At 34.4% G+C, this 25,274-nt stretch overlaps 1 protein-coding gene and 2 long non-coding RNA genes across 5 annotated transcripts in view; 2 read left to right on the plus strand and 1 right to left on the minus strand.

Annotated features, from left to right (window-relative positions):
• The window catches only part of Sur (Sulfonylurea receptor), an 80,110-nt gene that overhangs the window by 14,412 nt on the left and 40,424 nt on the right, over positions 1–25,274 (minus strand). For 2 of the 3 annotated variants that reach the window (XM_089465752.1, XM_089465754.1), the window contains 8 exons: positions 21,760–22,021; positions 20,373–20,510; positions 18,524–18,660; positions 16,618–16,831; positions 14,714–15,336; positions 14,414–14,634; positions 7,514–8,193; positions 2,726–2,883 (listed from right to left, as the gene is read on the minus strand). In XM_089465752.1, coding sequence (XP_089321878.1) covers positions 2,726–2,883; positions 7,514–8,193; positions 14,414–14,634; positions 14,714–15,336; positions 16,618–16,831; positions 18,524–18,660; positions 20,373–20,510; positions 21,760–22,021 — 2,433 coding nt within the window. The remainder of the gene's footprint in view (positions 1–2,725; positions 2,884–7,513; positions 8,194–14,413; positions 14,635–14,713; positions 15,337–16,617; positions 16,832–18,523; positions 18,661–20,372; positions 20,511–21,759; positions 22,022–25,274) is intronic. The other variant, XM_089465753.1, reaches the window with a different exon arrangement.
• On the plus strand, positions 4,867–5,543 carry LOC149269950 (uncharacterized). The gene is made up of 2 exons (XR_016269110.1): positions 4,867–5,312; positions 5,374–5,543. It is a non-coding gene; the product is annotated as an uncharacterized LOC149269950 (long non-coding RNA).
• Positions 22,716–23,562, plus strand: LOC149269951 (uncharacterized). The gene is made up of 2 exons (XR_016269337.1): positions 22,716–22,947; positions 23,007–23,562. It is a non-coding gene; the product is annotated as an uncharacterized LOC149269951 (long non-coding RNA).

The raw sequence follows: 25,274 nt of genomic DNA on the forward strand, positions 1-25,274 counted from the left end.
ATTTACTTTATTCTAATAAGTCCTATTAGAATTACATTTAAGGTTACAATATTATATTTTTACTTTCATATTATATATTTCATATGAATTTTAATTTTTGTAATATGTAATACTAAAATAAATTGTAATAATGTACTTTAATAGAAATTTTATTTCATGTATATACAGTATTACTAAAACCTAGAAAAGTAAAGTAATTAGTGAAAAATTAATCTCTACCATTTTTATATTTCAGTAATAAAAATACTTTCATAATAATACTTTTAAAATTATTTTATCTTTTAAAATATTATAGTAATATTGTATTAATTTTAAAATTTTAAATTTATTTTAAATAAACTCTAAAATTTAATAAATTAAAAAAAAAAGCCTTAAAATTCAATATATACTATAGAATAGTTAATTTTTAATCTATTTATTAATTTATTTTCTAATAAATATGAGCTAATATTTCATGTTTCTTAGGAATATTTTCAGTAACTAAATTTGTCTAAATGTATGATAAATTTAAATTTATAAAAATATTTTCAATATTTAAATTTAAAAAATATATATATATGAAATTTAACTTTAGTTAAACAAACTCACAGTTTATCAAATATATTTACATATATAATAATTTAGCTATGCACAGACAATCCATTAAATTCGTTTAAGCCATTAAGAAAATGTTTCTATTTACTTAATTTTAAAATAATAACACAAAGAAATGCAAAATTTGCCCTGATGTCAACTAAGCTCAATTAAAAAAAAAAAAAAAAAAAAAAAAGGTAAAACGCAAATGAATTGCTTCAATTGCAAAAGTCTTTAAAATGTATTTAATTTTGTTTTGTTTTATTTCTTTTTGTTTTGAATACTTCATTCTGCCGAAGCCCAACCAACTAATGGACCACAGCAATTGTGCCCCGCCCCCGAGTCGGTTGTGGGCACTGTAAACTTTGTCTGCACAAAATTCGCTCGAAAGACAATTAGAAGCCACAAATGCTTGAATAGAAAGCTGCTAATAGAGCCACTCGCACTATCTAAACAAAAACAAAGATATCCCAGCCAGAGCCAAGGAGCAGCACAGATTGCGCAGTGTTATAGGTAATAAGCCGAATACTTGATACTCTTTGATGATGTATGTAAGTCACTATGAAATAGAAGATTGATATAGATTGGCTCCATTGTCATTGGCTTAATCCTTTCACAAAATACCCAAGATTAAGTTAATGCCATCAAAAATTTACCATTAAAGAGTGTTAAAATTGATTTAAATTTACAACAATTGAAAAGTAAACTTGAAATTCATATTTTTAAATTTGTTTAATATATTCTATGCACTTATTGCTTTAGCTTAAGTTTAACTTAAGTAAAAATTGATAATAATAATATAATTAAAAATTTTCTTAAAATTCTCAATTTATATAAAATAAGGACTATCTGTGGGAAATCTATCAGCTATCAATAAATTATATAAAAACTTTTATCATTAGATCGATCTATAACAAATATTGGCATCTAATTTAATCTATATAAATAAAGTAAATAATGTGAACGAATACACTTGACTATGATGGTGTTTAGTTGCGTATTAATTCTTTATTCTTCTGAGCCTGGGCTTATATACCCAGACTTATGCATACTTTCAACCCTTAAATCTAGTGCGTCTATCGCTGAGTTTGTAAGGCTCCGCGTGGGTCTATTAGCTGTTTTTATTCTATCGCTGAGGTTGTAAGGCTCAGCGTTCTTCTCTTACATATTCTTGTCGCTAAGGGTCAGAGTCATATTTATTCTAGTCTGACAGTTCACACTTGCACATATATTATTAATTTTATGTATGCTAGCTGTTAAGTGCGTAGAGGGTATGTTAACATACTTATCATATTACTATGTTCATTTTGTTATTTATTTATTTATTTTTTAAATATAATAATTATATATAATTAATAATAATAAGATATGCCACAAAACAAGTCTAACTAAAGAAAAATCTCAGATGAGCTAACGGTCATGGCTAAATTAACTAAATTAAATAAATTAACAAACTTAATTAACTAATCAGCTCGTCAGCTCTGATAAAGAATACTTATAGTTTAAAAAGTGTGCCACGCCTCCTTCAACCTGTTAATAATAAATTCGCATAATCAACAACATTTTTTAAAAATATTCTTAGTTAATTTTTTACTCCTTTAAGAAATTGAAACAAGTATATTAGTATCGTTCAATATATTAATATCGATTCGCTCGTCTATAATCAGCATTAGCTCGCTATATGGCTAAAGCTTCATTATATTGCCAACTAAATGAAAATGTCAAGCTACCCACAATGAGAGTATGGGTAAACAGAGGCTGTCAAACAGTTGAAGCAAAAGTATTAAATGCAAAAATCTTTTGTCCTTCTGTGTTGACAATATGTAGTTGTCTATTCGAGTTGAAATGCCTATGGCCAAATACTTTGGCCAGCAAAATGTAGATAAAGTTTTCAAAACAATTCAACCGATCCAGAGAGATGTGAGTGAGAGCAACAAAAATATTAAAAGTTGGCAAACTGTTGAGCAACATGACCAAATGGAGGCGTGGCAGTTGCATATTTATTACAGTTAACACAAGAATTATGAAAGTCGCTTTGTCAGCATTACAAAAGGAAATTCTATGTGCGTGCGTGTGTGTGTGTGTGTGTGTGTGTGATAGAGCAACATAAGCAAAAAGGAGTCGCATATATAGAGAAAAACATTTCACTTACCGTGCCGAGCACCTGTAGAACTTCTGAATGGCATAGTAGGCCCCACAAATGGGCAGAGTGAGGGCCAGAAACCAGGGCGTAATGCTCACATTTATGAGTATCGCACAGAGGCAGAGCAGGCTGAACTGCAGCAGGCGTTGACAGGTTGCAGCGATTTTCTGTAAATGAAAAAATATACGTTCCTATGTATAGTAGCATATGTGTACAGACATGGACAAGATAATAGGTAGACTTATTAAATTAAATTAAATTAAATTATTGCTTGATTTCCTTTAAGCGAATTGAAGAATTTTTTTTTTTTTTTTTTTCAGAATAGATTTTCAACAATATTATTTTCTTATGAACAGGTGCTACTTAAACTGTTGGAGAGGCTACAACTCAAATAGAATAGAATAAAAAATAACATGAAACAACATTTAATGAATAGCAGTTTATCATTTTGATGTAGTGCTCTCTCTCTCTCTCTCTCTCTCTCTCTCTCTCTCTCTCTCTCTCTCTCTTACTGCTTTATATCATTTCCTGCGTTAGGAGAACTAGTAATAGTAGTTGACTGAGTAATTAACAGTAATATGTTAAAGTCATTTAACAGTGGTATTGGTCAATCGTGATTTGCTTTCCTGCTCTCTTGCTGAGGTCGAGCGAATTTTAACAGTGCATGTTGAGTTCTTCTGAAACAAAAAATCTGAGTGATTTTCAATTTAAGCGGCTTCTAATTGCTTGCGTGTATTCTGCGACAGAGAAAGAGACAAACATATCTGTTGCTGACCGCAGTATATGTGCTAAGTAAGAGCGAGATAGCTACATTGGCACTTCGTGCAGGGTCGTTCTTATTTTATGTGAACGAAGAGACACTATCACTCAATCGTGAGACAATTCGACTGGAAATGGACAATCTCATGATGCAGTAATCGAGTCTTTTAACAGTTGGGCAGTCTGACAAGTAATAGGCGACAAATTGTACGATCGAAAACGATCTAATTGGCACAAGTCTAAAATATAAAATATAAATAAATATATAAATAGCCACATCAATGCTTTTTTTTATGTACTGCATAGAAGTAAATAATATGGAATTAAAATAAATATAACAATATGTTAAATCACATAAAATTTTTTTTTTCAAATTTTCACTATTGCAAAATTATTTTATTACATACGGCCTGTACATATTTTGCTGACCTCATCTGTTTGTATGGCACCGCAGCTGGGTGAACGGCTCCGTGTGGCATGCAACATGGCAGCAGTGGGAGCAGCAACAGACGAACAGACGGCCAGACAGAGGCACATATTGGGCTGCCGCCAGGTAGCTGCTGCGGCTTTTCGGGCAACGATTTTAAATGACTTTTGCTCGTTTGCAGCACACGAATTGACAAATGACTAAATTTGTGTATGCCACATGCCGCACTCATGGCGCACCGCTGCCACCGACCCCGGTTCTTGCCCGACCTGCTGCCTCCAAAGCTTGCCGTTTGTCCTAAAATTAACGAGAACGACTACAATTTGCAAGCTCCATGACCAGCCAATGAATTGTGTATCCTGGCTCACGTTTTGACAAATGTGAGCCACAGAACCCGACTCCGGCCCCCAGGCAGAGCCACTGCCACTGCCATAGTCCCAGCCCAAGCTTCAGCCCCTGCCACGCCCCGACAATGTTTCATAATCAAATTTTGTTTGCCAGCCGCTGTGATTGCACAAAGTGACCCAGCCCACTTGTAAAGTGCACGATAATTGAAGATTTATTTGGCAAACGCATGCAGATTGAGGTCGACACAGACAGAAAAAAAAAAAACAAAGAGACAGACAGAGACAAAATGACATTATAACTGTTAAAAGCCAAATGTTGGATTAAATTAGTTACATGAATAAAATTGAATAATAATTATTTACCCAGTCAACGCTCGTGGCTGGAATTTTTACAGTAATTATCAAAGCCGTTTATTATATTTATGTAAATCTGCTGAGGAATTTTATAATCTAATATGATTGTTAATAATATAAAAAAAAAAATTATTACATATTAATAAAATAAGCATAATTATATTTAAAAAAAAAAGTGATAAATAAAATAAAATAAATATTATTAATATATTTATACATGAAATATCGCATTTTTAGCAAACATCGTTTAAGATACCGTGCAAATTGTGTCACGCATGCACATTCAAAAGCTAACCAACACTACACAACAAAAGTTCAGTCATCTAAGTAGCCCGGAACTAGTTTTGTTCCAACAGCTGAGTTGATCTCGCTCTGGACGACACGACAAAAACTTCAATAGCAGCTGTCAAGGCAATTGGAAAAGGTCTACGAATTGGTGAACTCAAATTTAATTTGTCTCAAAATGGTGCATCCTGAATATGAAAATCCTTACGGAATACCGCCAAACCTACCTATAAAGGAAGTGGTGGGCATTAAGTTTATATTGAACAAATATTATTATCTCGTACTATTGGAGGATGAGCCACCCGTATTCATCCCAGCCGAGATAGCCAAACAGATGTGCCCCCAGCAAATCATAGATTTCTTTACGAATGAATGTGAAATGGTGGATGGTAAAATCATTATACCAGAGGAGTTCAATATATAGGTAAGCATATATATGAATATATATGTATGTATGTACTAATCTTATTTATCTTATTTCTAAGGTTGAAGATCGAGAAGAAAAAGAAATACCTATACAAAATTGGATTAACAATAATTACACTGTGGAACAAGAAACATGTTGCATAAACAAAACCTGATGCTGAACAAGGTTTAAATAAAATCTATTTCACAATCGTATACACTTGTATACAATAAATATCCACAGACCAAAGCAACGACTTTTACCTTAACTCAATTCTATTTCAAGGCATTTTTTGGGACAAACTCCGATCTGCGAGCTAAAGAGGGATCTGCAATGCAAAGCATTTAGTTTGTATCTAGCATATACATAGATTCTAATATCGACACGTTCACACATACGGACAGACAGACAGGGTTTAAACGACTGCCACGCCTCTTTCTGCTTGTTACATTAAAAAAAAAATTATACTCAGATTACCCATTTTCATTTTGTTCAGGGTATACAAAAAATGGTTCTATCTCAAGATACTCCTTGACAGCTAATGTAAGCAATGCATCTACTTATTTGTCAACAGTCAAAAGTGTGTTCTTGCCCATTAAATGCTTAAGCTTTCATCCGCCTTCATACAAATCTCTCTCTCTCTCTCTCTCTCTCTCTCTCTCTCTCTCTCTCTCTCTCTCTCTCTCTCTCTCTCTCTCTCTGTTTTGTATCGAATGAAAAACAATACAAATTAGACGACTTCAATTTTAATAGACTTTAAAATGTACTGCAATTGCTTTTAATGCAAGGCGACAAAAGTAAATACCGAAGTAAATTTGGAATTTTACTTAAAGACAGCTGAAGCAAAACAAACTTCAACAGAAACTAATTAGAGAATGAGTAAGAAGCGAAGTATAGAAGTATAATTGACCCACTGCATTGAAGATCAATCAATGTCATTTTAATCAAACCAAAAGCATGCACACACACACTAGCACACACTGATACGTAATCGTACAAGTTTTTAGTAAATTTGTATGTGAAAAATTGACAAACAACGTGAAAAACTATAATGAAAGCAACCCGAAAAATGGCGTCAACAAACTCATATATTACGCATAAGCACACACGCCCTTACACACACACACACACACACACACAGATGTATATATGCAAAACATCAATGCATAATGCGTGCTTATCAGCTCCAAATCTAAAGCAGAGACGACAACAACAACAACAGGCAATATGCTCATATTTTATGCCGCACAATACAAAAAGCTAACCGAAAATTATGCAGATATCTGTATGTATATACTGATGGATATATATACTTATATATAATATAAATGTAAGCATGTAAGTATGCCAATCGTGAATTACCCGGCTCTGCATGGTAGAATTTTATAATTTAAGATATTCCCAATTTAATTATTGAAGATGTAAAATTAAACTAAAGAAATATTCGAATCTAGATGCTACATATGTTGGTTTTATGTTATTTCAGCAAATATTAAAAAAAAAAAAAAACTGTTATATAAATGTTACACAATTCATATGTACATCTGTTATATGCAATATGTTATATGTAAAGCTCTCCTCAAGCAAATCATTCGAATAAGTTTCTAGATTTCCCAAACTGGATGAGACATCCAGTATGCAATATACAAATCTATATAATAGAAATATTGGCTTAGTATTACAAAATAAATAAATAAAAAAATTAAAATTATATTATTGTTATACAATTTACATAAATCTGTTATATATAAAGAGATTCCTCATAGTCCCTCAGCCTCTTGTCTCATTCAGTAAGTAACATTCAAGTCTATATAATACATATGCATGTGGCTTCTATGTTATTTCTGCATATATCAGAAGTACAAAAATGTTATACAATTTATATAAATCTGTTATATAAAATCTGTTCAGCCAATCATTCGAATAGGCTTATAGTTCACCCAACCGCTTGTCTGATTCAGTAAGTAACAACCAAATGAATACATATGTTATTTCTATGTTATTTCATATAAAATATAAAATAAATACAAAAATGTTATATACATGTTATACAATTTAGATAAATAAAATCGTTTATATGTAAAGATCTTCTTCAGCCAATCATTCGAATAGTCTTATAGTTCACCCAACCGCTTGTTAAATCTCTCTTCACATAATTAGCATACCCACCTCAGTTGTTTATTGCACATAGGGTAGCTGATAAAAATAACAAATCTTACCTTATCAATGATCGCCATATCGGTGCTGAAACGATTCAGAATGCGTCCGAGCGGCGTCACTTGGAAAAAATGCAAAGTTTTATGCAAAATCGTTAGCAACAGTTTATCGTGCAAATTACGGCTGGCTTTGCAGCCGGCCCATTGTCCGGCCGGTGTTGATATCATGGCCATTATAATGCAAACACACGAAATTGTTGCATACATGCGAAAATAGTACGTGACTTCGTGGCTGGCCGCATCCATGTCACTGTCGCTCCTGCCACCATCGACATGGTCGCTCCAATGCTGGAGCCAAACGTCCGTGTAGACACGCAAACATTGCCAAATTAGTGCGGTGATAAAAAAGACAATGATTATGGGCAGGCCGGAGGCGCGCATATAGAGCAGATATATATGATTCGATATTTGGCCATATTTGCGCTCCACATCTGGCGCTGTCGCTGCTGTTGCTGTCTCTGCAACCGCACCTGCACCTGCTGCATGTGCAGCCCGGGCCTCTGCCCGTGTCCGTTCCCTTTGACGCTCTTTGCTCTTCAGCTGCATTGACAGTGACGTCACGTCTGGCACGTCAGCGACATCGCCATCATCCTCATTGCCTGCCTCGTTGTCATCATTGTTATTGTTGTTGTTGCTGTTGTTGCGGCCATTTGTTGGCAATGCATTGAAGTCGATTTTAACATCTGCAAAGAGCAAGAATAATGTTGAATACACGTGGAAAAAGGATTTGAATACAATTTTGGAAAATGGATCAGAACAAGTCGATTAGCTATTCACGAGTTAACCGTTCAACAAAATGGTTACAAATACAGATGCAGATACTCAGATAAAGATACTCGGATACAGATACTCAGATATAAGTGCTCAGATACAGATAACCAGATAAAGATACTTAGATACAGATACTCAGATACAGATACTTAGATACAGATACCCAGATACAGATACTCAGATACAGATATATAGATACAGATACTTAGATTTAGATACAGATACTCAGATAGAAACTCTAAGATACAGATACCCAGATACAGATACCCAGATACAGATACTCAGATACAGATAATTAGGAAGAGCTACTGAGATACAGATAACCAGATACAGATACTTAGATACAAATACCCACATAAACATACTCATATATAGATACTCAGATACAGATATTCAGATGCAGATACTCAGATTTAGGTACAGATAATCAGACACTGACTCTTAGATACAAATACTTAGATGAGGATAGCCAGATACAGAACACTCAGATAAAGATAACCAGATGCAAATACTCTTATATAGGTACTCAGATACGGATACTCATATACAGATACTTAGATACAGATAATCACATACATATAATCAGATACAGATACTTAGATAGAAATACTCAGATATGGGTACACGGATACAGTTGCTCAGATACAAGTACTCAGACACAGATAACCAGATACAGATACTCAGATGTAGATACTCATATACAGATAATCAGATACAAATATATCGATACAGATACTCCGATTTAGGAACAGATAATCAGACCAAACTCTTAGATACAGATACTCAGATACATATAGCCAGATACAGGTACTCGGATACAGATACTCAGATAGAGATACTCAGATACAGATAATCAGATACAGATATTCAAATACAGATAACCAGATGCGGATAACCAGATACAGATACCGAGATAGAGATACTCAGATGCAGATACTCATATATAGGTACTCAGATACTCAGATACAGATAACCAGATGCATATACCCAGATAGACATACTCAGATACAGATACTCAGATACAGATAATCAGATACAGATATTCAAATACAGATAACCAGATGCGGATAACCAGATATAGATACCGAGATAGAGATACTCAGATGCAGATACTCATATATAGGTACTCAGATACTCAGATACAGATAACCAGATGCATATACCCAGATAGACATACTCAGATACAGATACTCAGATACAGATAATCAGATACAGATATTCAGATACAGATAACCGGATACGGATAACCAGATACAGATACCGAGATAGAGATACTCAGATGTAGATACAGATAATCAGATACAAATATATCGATACAGATACTCAGATTTAGGAACAGATAATCAGACCAAACTCTTAGATACAGATACTCAGATACTTATAGCTAGATACAGGTGAGTACCGAGTGGATACAGATACCCATAGACAGATACTTATATATAGAAAGTCAGATACAGATACAGATATCAGCATCTGTGTATATTTATCTGTGCAGCTGCATCTGTGTATATTTATCTGTGTATCGATAACTGTATCTGTATCTTTGTAGCTGCTGTACAAAATATCTCAAACTTAACGTTCAATCCAATAAAATAATTGATTACAAACGTTTAGTGAATTTTAGCTAATTAAATGTAATTCATTAGATGTCTTGCCCAAAAAGGTTTTAGTCTCTGAAGCTATGTGGTATCCGAAAATTCTTTTATAAATACATATATTAATTATTACATATTAATTATACATAATACATATTAATTATTAAAATTTAAAATCAATAAGGTGAATATATCTTAAGCTGAATAACAGTAACATACAAACTCTCAAAATATGTATGAAGAAAACTTTTGTATCCAGCTCATTTATCAGACCAAAAGTGCAATGAAAGTGTTTTAACTTGAAAATGTTTTTTAAATATATACATATTTATTTATTTTTGTACAAATTTAAATAAAACCCAAATTTATATAAAACACATTTCGTGACGCACTCAAGCTTGTGTGCTCATAAAATATGTAAACAGCACAAAATGTTCTTTAAACGGGAAAAAAACATATGTATATTTGGTTAATTTAGAGCTTCAACAATTGGATGTGTGTCAAGGTCGCTATACAGTTCCACCTTTTACAAATATTATTAATCAAAATATCGTGAATGCCCAAACAACAACGACAACGGCAACAACAAAGGCAATTACAATGTAGCCCAGCGATGTGACTGAGTAATAAAATATTTGTGTTATTTTTGGATCGATTGGCATGCCACAGGCACTCGCCACGCGACCCCCACGATTTTTGTACTTTTCCACCTGTCTGGCTATCAATGCGTTTCCTTTCTGATGTTTGTTCCAATAAAAATTCAATTTTATATTCTCGCACACACACACCCACACACACACACACACACATATATATGGCAGTCGCAGCAAACAATCAAAAACAAGTTTTATTTTTTGCATTATCTTTGAGCGCTTTTGCAGTTTTTCTTTTATACTTTTCTTCTTCTATGTATATTTTTTGTTGTTGTCTTTTACCATGTGCCACATGTTGCAATCAACAATGCGTAACAGCCAGAACAGTTGAATTGAATCAATATTTTTTACGTATATTCGCTTTTAGAAAGTAAATATTTTGCATGAAATTTGTTTAAAATAATTTCAATGAAAATAAATGTAGAGTAAATTAAATTAATATTTGAATTTATTAAAGTGTTGAAAATTCTGAATATAATTTATAGATCTGAACAAATGTGAAACGAGTATTATAATCATATAAATGAGCCTTGTGAAGGGATGTGGCATCCTTGTAGTAGAATACAAGAAGAAGAGTTTGAGATTTTATCTCAATGTTTATATATTATATATGCTGCTAATTACAAGTCTTTTAAGTACTCACACTTACTTGAAAGTTTTTTATCATGAATTCAATCATTATATTACCAATACCCTGTTTATTATTAATAACAAATAACAAGGCTCCAGTCGAGACTGCTCGACTAGGAGATACCTTGAACCCTGATATTTTACTCATTCAGCACTTCTTTTAAGCACACACGCATACACACGTACAATCACGTGCTTTAATGACTGCGCAGTTAGCAGTGACTGTGGGAAATATTATGAGAATTTAATTTTTGAGAGTTTCTTTTGTAGATGGACTATCCTTATGATACTTTCAGGGCGTGATCATATGGTTAATGTATGCGTACATTCCAAAGCACAAGTCTCTAGTACTTGAAATGCGTCGTATCCAAAATATGTAAATTAAACAAGTAAGAAAGCTCCAGTCGAGACTGCTCGACTAGGAGATACCCTGAACCCTCCAAGCTGATATTCTAATCATTCTGCACTTCTTTTATGCACACATACATACACATGCATCCACACGCACGCATAAGCCTGCGCTCTGCTAACTGCGCAGTAAGCAGCGACTGCGCTTGGGCTGCGCTGCAGTGTGGGCAATATTATGAGAATTTATTTGTTGAATAACTTCTTTTGTAGACATACGATCTTAATGATTCTTTCAGAATGTAATCATATGGTTAATGTGTGTGTACATTCCAAAGCCCAAGTCTCTAGTACTTGAAATGCGTCTTTTACAAATTGGGGGAGAAGGGGGCGTGGTATCCAAAATCTGTAAATTACAAAATCTTTGTATCGATTAACTTTATATACAACGCAAATTTGAAGACTCCATCTCTAAAAATGTTCAAATTAGGCTAAAAAAAAAACAAAATCAATTTTTCGATTATTCTCGATAAAAAAGTTATCGGACGATTTATCGAAAAAAATAAAGCAAACTCGTACTGCGTATGGTACTCACGAGTATGCATGCCAAATTTCATCTCTCTAGCTCTTATAACTTCTGAGATCGACGCACTCATACGTACGGCCAGGCGGACAGACGTCCTGATCAAGAGTATATATAATTTATGGGGTCTGCCACGCCTCCTTCTGCCCGTTACATACTTTTTCACAAAACCATTATACCCTGATTTCACATTTTCAATGGGTTCAGGGTATACTAATCCATTAACTGCATAATTTTGTGTAATCTATGAAATACGCAAGTCAAAGAACTCCACTGAATACATATATATCTCCAGTGCCGTCTACATTTATATTCAATATTAACTGCATAAGCCAACATTGCTTGCCGGATTCATATCGAACAGCTGAATCAGTTTCGAATTGTTGAGCAAACAATTTTCATTGCACTTGCGAAAGGGTCGCAATTCCGACAATTTCTGTGACACTCGAGCAACTGATTAACTTGAAAGTTTGGCGCTTCGGGCTCAAAGTCGGCAAGTTGTCAGCCAAAATATTGACAGTGGGTAGATAGATCAATGCATTAAGTTAAGCAAAACTTTTATTTTTGGCATACCTCCAGACAGAGATGCAAGCGAATTGGGTAAGAGAGAGAGAGAGAGAGCGATAGATAAAGACAGAGAGAATGAAACTTATCGTCGTAGTCTCTTTGACTTACCGCTGGGAGTAGCAAAGTTTTAAAAACCAAACTTGATTTAAGTCTTTCTCTCTCCCACACACACACACACACACATACGCAACTCAACTGAATTGTTTCGAAAATATTCACACAGATATTGTGATAAATATGGCAATATTTTCTTAGCAGTCGCCCCGCCGTACAAATTCACTCTAATCAATATTCATTTACGGCAAAGCAGAGCCAACGCCCCCCAAAAGAGTTGAGCCAAGCCGAAGCCTCGAGCGAACAGTCCATGTTTGCAGCTGCTCCAAACTCTCTGTTGCACATTCCTTAACGCTTATTGATGGCCTCAGACCAGACGCTCGCCCACTCGCATTTTAATTAGTCAATATGCAAATTGATTGTCAATTACCTTCACGTTTTTTCGCCCTTTTTCCTATGCTCTAGATATTATTCGTTCTGCATTACGGCAAATTCAATATCAATTAGCTGAGCGTCGCCAGCGACTCACTGCTAGCTTCAAATGTAAATAAACAAGCGGAAAGTTGAAAAAAAAAAAAAATAAATAAAAAGTCCAACTTTTTTCTTGAAAAAATGAAGAAAATCTCTTAAGACCATTGCACAAAGTTTTTGCTATCGAAAAGTAATTATTTAACCAAACTTAATTAGTTTAAAGTATTTATGCTTAGAATAGTTGGAAATAATATCTAGGTTTTTATTATATCGAGAATCTTTCGTGTTTGGCTGCCCAACAAAAAATAAGTAAATGAAAAGCCAAAACTAAAATAATTTTGATGTGAATATTACATTTAAATAGCGTATAAAAAATTAAATAAAAATATTTAATTTTAAATAAATGGTATAACAAATAATAATTTATAAATAAATAAAAAATATAAATTAAATATGCATGTAAAATAATTACATTTTGTATTATTAAGATAAAAAATTAATATGAATTTATAAAATAAATAAATACAAAATATATGTATATGCATAAATAATGAAAAACATATGTATATTAAATATATAAAATGTATATATATAAAATATATGCAAGTGAAATACTTGAAATTTATATAACTAAAAAAAAAATGTCATGCATATGTTCAATTCGGTTGAATAAAGAAAACCTTTAAGAACAATTTAAGTACGCCTTTAAGATTTTTGTCTGCATATGCTTCAGTTAACCTTTCATAGAAATTTTCTTTCGCTTGCTGCCATGGAATTTCCACTACCGAATGTCAAATTCCAACTGATTGCCAAAATGGGCAAATGCCTTGTGAGTGCGAGGCTTATTTAAGTCAGAGTCACGGGGCAGACGTTGGCCTTCAACTCACTTGTCTGAGTTCAAAGAAAATATCCAAAAAAAAAAAAAAAAAAAAAAAAAAAAAAATGTGCGTGGGCTTTGGGTAGAAACTAAAAATAATCTAAGCTACGCCCCAATGCTATGCCAATGTTTAATAACAATCAAGTGTGCTGCGCGCTGTCGAAAGTTGTTTAAAGTCAAAATCACGTATACGCACTGTCTGCCATCGATTTAGTTGACCCATATGGCGCTGTGGAACTTTCGATGCATACAAATGTTGTTGAAGCGAGCGAATGAAGGAAGTGTACGAACTTCAGCCAGTTGGCAACTAGGCAACTAGAAATCGAGTTGTTACAACATGCCAGATGCATAACTTACGCTTCACTGGTGGTGTCTCCACTTTGGCAGCAGCAGGAGGTGCAGGAGGAGGCGCAGCAGACAATTCGTGCATCTCTCTCCTGAATTCCAAGTCGTCGAGAGTTGCCTCTAAATTTGTTGTTGGCTGCGGATTGGAAATGTCAGCGACAGGCGTTGAAGGCACTGAACTTAACTCAACTGTTGGCAAGAGAGCTGCCGCACTGGACTCCTCCGAGATGCTCCTGGAAGAGGAGATGGCAAAGCATAAAGTTAAAGCCAAATACAGTTGCTACATTCAGTACGGCCATGCAAATTATTTACCTAATCGAGTTGGCCGCGCTCAGCGGGCGATGATGATGCTTTGGCTTATTGGAGCGCCGCATGGACATGCGTCGCAGGAACTGCTGAAAGCTGCCGCGACTCGGTGCCACCGCCGCCTCCGTACCAGGCAACGTAGCTGCCGCCTCCATCGCCGGCGGCGAGGAGACATTGCGCGTCACCGGCGCATGATGCGTTTGCTGTGCTGGCTGCCAGGATTGGGCGCGTGGAGAGAGCTCTGCTACGAGTGGCGGGGTCGTGACTCCATCTGCAATCGAGTCGCCCCCATCGAGACTGCTCTCCGCATAGCTGCTGCAGCTGGCCGTCATCAGACTGCGACGCAGCAGATCTCCACTGTTCGTGCTCGAGGTTGACGTGACCGTCGCCGAGCTGAGGCCACTGAGTCGATGCCACGAGTTCCTCGAGCGTGCGCTGCTGCCACGGCGCTGCAGCGTGGAGCGTCGACGTGGTCGCATTATGACATCATCCGCCTGGCACTCGTCTATGGGCAGCGGCACATCGTAGATCAAGTGCCGAGAGCCATAGACGCTCGCCCGCTTGCGCTGCAGTGGAAAGCTGCCGGCCGACTGCAAGCCACAGCTGATGCCGCTGGCCAGGGAGAGTGACTGAGCAGAGGACAGAAAAGGAGACAGAAAAAGGAGTAGGTAAAAACATGTAATTAGATTTAGCCAGACTATGAAAAAAAGTTCATCTTGATTTGCCACATCCTCTAAACCTAATATTAAATTTTAAATTTTTATTTAATTTTTAAAATTTTGAATATATAATAACAAGTATTTATTAGCTGAAATTATCTTCCGTCAATCAATACAATTTAATTTAATTTTTCCTAACATTAATTTTTACACCGAGAATACCTGCCTATGAAATACCCTTTACGCCGAGATATGCTTCACTGTCTGCAATGTTTATTAAATAACTTTTTATTTCATATGAACTTCTTAAATTAAATTATCTGCAGTTCATCATACCTAGTCTCCACTAATGAAAAAACGTCTATTGTAAACATATTTAGTGTGCAAACCACATTTAAGAAATCGAATAAAAATAACGATTATTACCGATACTACGGAAATGGACTAGAATGACTATCTGTAGAATAAGGTATATGTAATGCTCACATTAAATATATTATATAATATAAATATATTTGTATATTTTAGTTCTATTTAATATTTAACATTTAATTTAATTTAATTTTTTTATTTTTGACTAATTTTTATTTTTAACAATTTTTATTTTGAATAACTATTATCTTTAAATATTTTTTATATTTTAGATATACATATTTAAAATATATTATATATAAAAAAATGTATACATAAATTGGTTATTTTTTTAAATAATTTTTTTTTTTTTTAAATTTATTTATTTTGAATATTTTTTTAGATAAATTGGTAAAAGTTTCTTCTAATTTTTTGTTTGTTTTTAATTTCTGTTTCTCTTTCAATTAAACTTTGCAGACTTTTCATAAATTAAGCTCTTCTCATAATCAAAATATCACATCAGAGCTTATTCCTGAGGCGCACGATTGTATTTCGATTGAAATCAAAATTTTATCCTCACCCTTGAAAACTTTGAAATGAAAAATATAAATAAATATACATTAAATCTATGTTTAATTTGTTCTATTTAGCATTTACGTTTTCTCTATAAAATGTGGTTTATGGTAAGTACCATATATTTCGCAGAGGATCGTTACTGGCCTGACGGAAAATCGGAATCTTAATTCACACAAAATAAATTAGTGTTTATTATAATCTGCCTTTTCCTATATATACGATTAAAAAGTATTTTCGATATAGAAATTAAAAGTCTTGCAACACATCAATTTCCACGTCTTCTTCTAATTTTAATTGCCATAAAACACTTTTCGCTCCACTCACCGCGGGCAGATCATCGTCCTCGTCGTCCTCTGCGACGGCATCATTGAGCATATTGTTAAATGACATTGATACGCTGCCATCCAAGCAACTGGAATCCAGTTCCGAGTTATTGCCGCCTCCCGTTTCCGAATTAATCGATATTGAGCGCTGCAAACCCAATTTGCTGACATTCTTGAATAGCTTCCAGCGCTCCCGAGCTGTGCGCTCCGTGGCACTGTAAATGGATGACAATCAAGAACAAATACAATCCAAGTAAATTCTCAGAGTGGCGCTGTAGTCGCTTGCAGAACTCTATTAACAACAAACAATATGTGGCAAAATGAAAAACAAAGAAATAAATGCCATACGCTTGACTGCATATCAAACATATTGTGTGTGACACATAGAGCTCTGCCTCTAAACGGACGGAAGTCTAATCTCAACGGACAGCTACAAATCAAGTTTTAAATGCGGCGTATAGACAGAGAGACAGAGCGAGAGAGCGAGGGAGTGAAAGGGAGACAGACATTTTTTTCTATTGATGTCTATTAGGAATATCTTATACACAAATATTCCTTAATGAGCTCACAGTTATCTTATATAATTAGTAAATATATTATTTGATAAAATTAGTCAATACTAAACATACTAGTAGCTGATTGAAAATAAACTACAAAAAATAAACTATACTTATGGTATACTGACTTTAATACACTCACCTAACTCACTCACACTCTATATAATATCGTACTTTTATTATCTTATAAAGACTTACGAATACAGTATTGTAAAAACTCTTTGAGAGTCATATAAACTTTTCAATATAATAGAAAATTGATGCATATTCAAAAAAGCTGATATTTAGCTACTTAGACACTCTTATACTAAGCTACTATTACACACTAATACAAAGCTACGTATATACACTTATAAGACAGAGCCGTTCAAGCCGACTTATATACTCTTCTACCGATTTACAACTCGATCTATACTTACTGGAGCTACTTACAAGACGTACACAGTCTTATAGACTATAAGGACTAAAGGCTATACAGAGTTATATAGACCTATTTCTACGAGGTATTCCAGGGTTCCAGCAGACTTGTATAGATGCTGATTTTTTCAGAAGTGCATACCTTTATAAAGTATTATAGAGTGTTATACAAACTTATACTGTTTTTTCAGTCTTATAAAACTTATATATGTTTAGTATAAGAAACTTAAATATTCTTGTAGAGTGTTAAACATACCAATAGAAATTAGTGAACGATAATGATACTCATACTATCTTATGGGTTAGGTCTGTAATTGAACTTATATAACATTTCTTATATCGACTTGAACGATTCCTGTTTGCTCATTTCCAATGAATTTTGCGATGAAAAAACTCCACACACAAATGCTTTAAAATTTTGCCATATGCACCAGAAATGTTCTGGCGCATCTCAACAAATTTATGAAATATTTCATTTTAAGAACTCTTTAAATATAGCTGATGTCTGTCTATAGATGTCTGTTTAATAATCAATAAAAAAAAATGCGTAGACCACAAAGGCAGCCCTTGCCAACGGCTCTCATTATGCTAACATTGTTCCAGTTTTTGCGTCAATCATTTCTTTTTATGCTTTGTCACAAATGAACTTTAATGGCAATCGAACCATTTGAGGCAGGAGAAAAGGGCGTGGTTCATGCAAAAGTAAAAGTAAAAGTAAAGAAAAGCTTGGGCGTGCTTCGGCTGCAAACAAAGATCCCCTCAATTTCTGCCTCATACACAAAGGAATAAGCCGTTGACAATGCTTCAGTCATATACTAATCTCTATGTCTCCTCTCGAATGAAAACACAAAGTTTTCTCTGGGGATTGACGACGAGGCGGAGGCTCAGGCTGAAGCTGACTCTGAGAGTAGCTCTAGGCCTGCTTCTACTCACTTTTGTTGCTGGTCCTTTGCATTTTCGTTTGCCTTAGCAATTATCGAGTTCCATTTGGCGATTATTTGCGGCTGCTTTAGCTCAATGTCCTTATAAGTGCCGCAAGCTTGCAGTCGGCCATCCTTCATCACAATTAACTGAAAGGTCGCCGGAATGAAACGAAAGAAAACAAAATGCAGGAAAAGTAGAAAAAATAAAAACGAAAACGTTACAGAACATAACAAGTTAGAATATGGTAATAAGAAAATGGATGACTATTAAAGAGTTGCCCTGTAAATGAATAGGAAAATTCTCATATATTAGATTCGAGGAATTTTATATAAATCTGTTTGATTGATTGTCTTGAACTGATTTAGAGACGGAAGAATTTAAAGACTTTATGACTTGACTTAATTTTTGACTGACTGATTAACTGCTTAATTATTTATTGTTACCAGCTAGATATTATTTATTTTATCACCTCAATAAAAATAAAGATTTATTGTTGACTAATCTAATCATTGTCCATAGACTGTCAGATTGTAAAATGCGAAACTATGTATGTCTAAAAATTGAATTTATTGATGATGATTGACTGACGGACTAACTGGTTGTCAGATCTGAGACATTGACTCATGCTAACAGGAGTATAGGTTTACGAATTGAAAGGAAAGACTGAAAGACAAAGTGATCAAGGACTTATATATCTAATATTGTATAACTCACATTGAGATAGGCAACCTATACAATATTGACTGACTGATAGATATACTTTACTATTATTAATAAACTCGCAGAACTAACACAATTGTCAGACAGAACGCCGCACAAACTAATACACTAACAGTCTTATTATCGGGCAAACTAATGAGCTAATAATCTGGTTATGCATTGCCTTGTATCAGGCTTACTGATTGAGTGACTGACGGTCTGAGAGTATAATCATAGCTAATCATAGCTAACGGTTCATTGATTGATTGATGCCTACAGGGCAATTTGGCGACTGACAGACCAACTGACTGAATTCATAAACTGAATGAGATTCCAGCTAATGAGTTGCACATTCATGGCTCATTCGCTCTATGAATTGAGTCAGACAGTAAGCAGATTAACTGGCTGAATTATTGAATGATTGGATGACTGAGTAACAGAATAAACCAAATTGAATGACTAAATAAAAAAAAATATCTATATATAACATAAACCATATATTAAAAACATGAATCAATTATTACGTTACAAGAATCGGGGTAGATTTACTTGAGCGCTAATTAATTATAAATCTACTTTTAGCTAATACCTATTACCAACTGCATACATCCTGAGCATAGCCTAACCAAACTCGTCTTATCTCTATTCGTACAGGGTATATAAAAGAAAAGAGGTGCAGCACAAAAGGCAATAAATTCAATTTCGAAATTTAAATTTGAAATTTTTTCGTTTGCTGTCTTTTTTTCAATTCTTTCTTTTTTTCTGTTGCTGCTGCGTTGCAGTTGCTGCTCAAATAATTGTAAAAATGTGTGCGCAAGCAGGAGGAGGGGAGCAGAGACTACGTGGAGAGTGGGAGCCAGCAGACCGGCAACAAATGGTCTTTCCAGGCAATTGCATTTATGGCCAAAAGGCGATAAATGGCCCCGGCATTTGGAGCGCAAAGTAACAAACGGATGCTGGCAAAAAGCGCTGAATGCAGCAGGCAGGCAGCAGGACACTGGACGCAGGCAGCAGGACGTCCGAGCACATTGAATGCCCGGCCACAGCGCCCAATATCGAGTCCACCGCAACTTCAGGATCTGACCGGCAACACTGGACAGTTGTCAGCGCTAAGAAATTTGAATATGAAATGCTGTCTAGCCCCGAGGGGGCCACTTACATAATCCGCCTCCTTGATCAACTGTAATTGCTGTGTCACCAGGATGATGGTGCGATTCGACTTCAAAAGCATCTGACGCACACACTGCTCGAAGACATGGCTGCCCACTTCATTGTCCAGCGATGACAGCGGATCATCCTACAAAATGCAATTACATTTCAATATTATTAGACGCTTACTGTGCATTAACTCACAAAAGGAATGGCGAAAAAAAAAAGCTATACAGATATATAGAATACAGATATATCTGAACTTATCACACAAAGCTCTCATAATGTCCACAAATCTCAAATTGTTGTTGCTTTAAGAAACTATTTATTTACTATTTATGCCTTTTTAACAAATTGTATATGTTATAAGGGCATAAATATTTAAATACTTAGACCCACATTTTTACCTCTTCCACTAGTCAACTACTAGTCTGTCAATAATATAATAATATAAATAAACATTTAAAATTTAAAAAAAATTAAATGAAATATATAAATTAAAAAATAAGTAAAAAACAATATATATATTAACAATAACCATTTTTTTCATTAACATTTTTGAAGAGCAGCAATTATTTTCACTTTGAGCACCTATTCCTACACTTAAATAGTATCACATTTATTTTATCTTTTATTTAATTTAATTCTCTAGTTAATTGGTTTCATTTCATTTATTATAATTATATTTTTTTAAATATATTTTATTGTTTTCTTATATATTACTCCAATTACAATTGTTCAAGTCTAAACTAAAAATATTTTTGTATTTGAGCTCTAAAAAAAAGTCCATGGGTTTCGTATTGTCTATTTTCTTTGAACGAATTTTGTTGACCATAAAGATCCAATTTTATAATAATAAATAATAATTATTATTACTTTATTATTCTACTACACAAATTATATTTTTGGTTGAATTGCTTCTACTCTACATATATTTTCCTAAATATTAAGGGCTCAACCTCTTCGAATACATAAACTATGTTTCTGCTCTAATCATATGTTACATAGAATTTACTTTACTACCCCTTAAAAAGAAATCATAAAAGAAAAGACTCGAATATTGCATCCCTAATCTTAATAAATGCAAAGTTAATGACATTAATTTTTATTGACATCTCTAAGTTTGCCCACTTTCAATACGATAAGCGTATCTCCGATACGTATGTATGTATATGGGCAATTCTCGTAAAACTTGTTTACCCTGCAACAGTGTTTGGAGATTTTCGTTTTATGTTTAATTTAAAGTTGAGACATTTCGTGGAATTTATGAGCGCAAATGCATTGGCATAACATGCACTGAGGCATCGGATTGGCTTGCAGTTAAGACGACGCGACGTGCCAGGTCCTTGGTCGTGTTCTCGCGTGAGTCATGGTGTCCCTGGCATTTACTTACTCACCATTATGACGACGTTGGCCGATGAATAAATTGCACGCGCAACAGCGACGCGTTGCCTCTGTCCGCCGGATAGATTGATGCCCCGTTCGCCGATTATCGTAAAATCACCGGTTGGCATTAGTTCAATATCCGGTTTTAGTGCGCACGCATCCAGCACAAAATCGTAACGCTTCGGCCGAAATGATTCACCAAATAGGATATTCTCCCGTATTGTATCATTAAGCAGCCATGGAACTTGCGGCACATACGATATCGTACAGTTTCTGAGAAATATAATAAAACATACAATTGATTACACAAATTGCTGCTATAGAAAAAGTAGGCATTTTACCAAGCATTAACTAAACTAGTTATACTTTATTTTATGATGCTATTGAATCTGTTATTTTCTATAGATTCTCTTTAATTCAATTTAAATAAATGGTAGACAAATTTGTTTAATTAAATGGAATTTTAGGTAGATTTAAATAAAATTCTTTAACATGGTAATGCAATTTCCACAGACACGACGTTAATAAATACTTATTCAATTAATTATTAATTTTAACACTCTTATATTTTTATTAAAATTCGTATTTAATATTTAATAAACAGAAATCTAGATATTTATCTCTAAGCTCTTGGTAACATACCTGTTACAAGCTTACATACATACCCTTAAATTCCCACTAAAAACGTCGCCTACCATCCGCTTATGCTGTAAGCTTATCTACATACAAAATTACTATAGGTGTGAGCGAGATAAAACATTAACCAACCAGAATTTTAAGCATTAACAAAATGCAAGCTTTGAGTATGTACATACATACGTTTTATGTTTGATCATACATACTTAACTACACACTTAAATTCACACGAAAGCTCTTTTCAAATTGTAACCAGATCAGCCGCCCTATGACTTTCCTACACGGATGCTCGATCAAGACTAATTAGTAATTACTGATTTATGCATGAACTAGTGCTGCAAAAATATCGGATCGGAATCGTTATAATCGATATTTTCGAATTTTGGCAAAAGATCGATATGGCTTTCTTAGTATCGATATATCGAAAAAATGGTTATTCTTGGCGTTGGTTTTAACTGTGTAAGAAGCGCATTTATTTAATTTTGCTAAATTGTATACAAATTGATTGATTTAATTTAATTGCAATAGAAAGAAAAAAATGGATCAGTTTTTGGGAAGAAAACGTAAGTACAATTGATATATACTATTGGAAAAGCTTGGAATCATAGCTTGTGTGTTTTAGGCGCGGCGAGGGTTGACTCCGATGAAGAAAATAAGACCGTGGGAGCCCCAAAAAAATCCGAAGTGTGGAAATATTTTGAAAAAGGAAAGGATGGTTGTGCGGTGTGCAGAAATTGCTTTAAGGTCTGCAAAACAAGTGGAAATACCACAAGCCTTAAAAATCACTTAACACGCATGCATCCATCGCTGCAAGAGAGTGAATTGGCACCCAAGTCCGGTAGCATTTTGCACTTCGTAAATAAAAAATATGAGACAACGTTCTCTGAGAGCGAGAGGATGTTTAGCAAAGCTGGAATGATTGCTAATTCCAGAAGGGCGTCATTAAAACCGGAAACAGTAAACAAACTAATTTTTTAAAATAAAAACCAATGGGTTTTGTTTTAATTTCTTTTTTTTTTCAAACTGCCATGGAGGCAATTGTTTTTGTTATTATTATAATATAATTTTAAGGAGCATAGTGAATTTAAGCTTTAATGAATTGCTGTTTTAGGTTTAAGTTAATGAAAAATAATTTGTTATACGACTTTGTTCGGTTGAATAAATTTGTTTTTGTTTGATGCTGTTGCTTTTATTTTAATCTTGAAATGGTTGCCATTTTATCCATTAAGAAGTCATAATTAATATAAATATTATAATAGATTCTAAGCAAGAAAATTAACATTTAAAAGAAGTGTTCGATATATCGTTTTTATCGATCTTTTTCTCTGAAAATATCGTGAATATCGATATTACGGAATATCGATTATTTTGCAGCACTAGCATGAACAGACTGTTCAACAGAGCTGTCAGAGAGAAGAGTGAGTTTGCGAGCACGGAAAACAGTTTTCTTAGAAAGGAGGCTTACTCAGCTTTCATTTATGCTCACAGTAGAAAGATCTGACTGTATATGTGTGAGCGAGACAAGCAGTGCGCTCGCTATAAAAGCTCACTCAACTTAGAAGAGCAATGTGTGTGCATATGTATGCATGGTGAACAACATACACTGCGCGTCATCAGGTTAGCGCCCCCCTTTACACTCAACCTCAAAGCTAAATAAAATCTAAACTATCAGAGCTCCATCTTTGAAATTTTTTTACATTATACTCCATTTATTTATCTTTAACATACAAAAAGAATGGCTACTGTAACAATAAGGATTATTTTTAAAAAATTTTATTTTGCAAAATGTACAAAAAACATGTAACAAAAATTTGGTCATCAGATTAGCGCCCCCTGCGCTAAATTCAATTTATTTAAGTTAATGACCAAAAATAACACCGTATTTTAAGCTATTATTATTTTTAAGTAATATTAGTAGTGCGTAGTGCCGTTTTTTGTTTGAAATTACTTCAAAAATTCGATTAGGAGTGGAATTATAAAGTTGTTCAATAATATTCAAGGATATGGTTGGCCAAGCGTGTTCAATACCTTCGATTAACTCTGTCTTTGCACTATAATGCTTTCCGGACTCATATACTTCCTGACCAACCATCCCCAGACGTTTCCAATGATATTAAGGTCGAGTGAGTATGGTGGCCACTCCATGAGATCAATTTTTTGGCCCTGAACCCAGGACTTCAGGGATTTGGATTTGGATTTGGAGCATTATCATGCTGGGAAATCTAATGCCGGTTTTCAGACAGGTTATAGAAATGCGGAACAGCAGTTTTAAACACGGTGTTATAGTCCTATGCGTTCATGCGCGATGTCAAAAATTGAAGCTTACAAGCGCTGTAGTAAGATATTGCACCCTACATCAATGCCACATCACCCCCCCGCCGCAACGGCTTGGAAACCGTTCCAAATTATGTTCTTCTATGCGTAGGTCATGGATATAATAAATTTAGCCATCAGTTCCTTCCAAATTCAATTTTTCTCATCAGAAAAGACAACATGCTGCCATTGGATAGACCACGTCATGTTCGCCCGGCCAAAATTAATGCGTATTTCTTTTCTCAGCATATCGACTGGTGTCTTTTTTTTTACATTCTGTTTCTTTAGGTAATTAACTTTCCTTATTGCTCTTTGGACCGTTGATAAGCTCGTCTTAACACCGATTTTATCCCTAATCTTGGTGGTCGATTCATGGGAATTCGAAGCTTCTCGAACTAATGCTCTTCTATTTCCTTCTGAAATCTCTTGATTATTGCCGCTTATATAGTTTTTTCCATAGTTTTCCCTATTTGTAAGAAAATTGCCACTTAGTTTTCTGTTTTTTCCTGTTTTTTCAGCAATTTTATGGTTACATAGTCTAGACTCAAAGTATGCCTCAATCTTCAAAGATAAAACT

The sequence above is a fragment of the Drosophila arizonae genome, chromosome 3 (genome assembly GCF_054131065.1).
Source record: "Drosophila arizonae isolate 15081-1271.41 chromosome 3, UAZ_ARI_1.0, whole genome shotgun sequence".
NCBI classification, from domain to species: domain Eukaryota; kingdom Metazoa; phylum Arthropoda; class Insecta; order Diptera; family Drosophilidae; genus Drosophila; species Drosophila arizonae.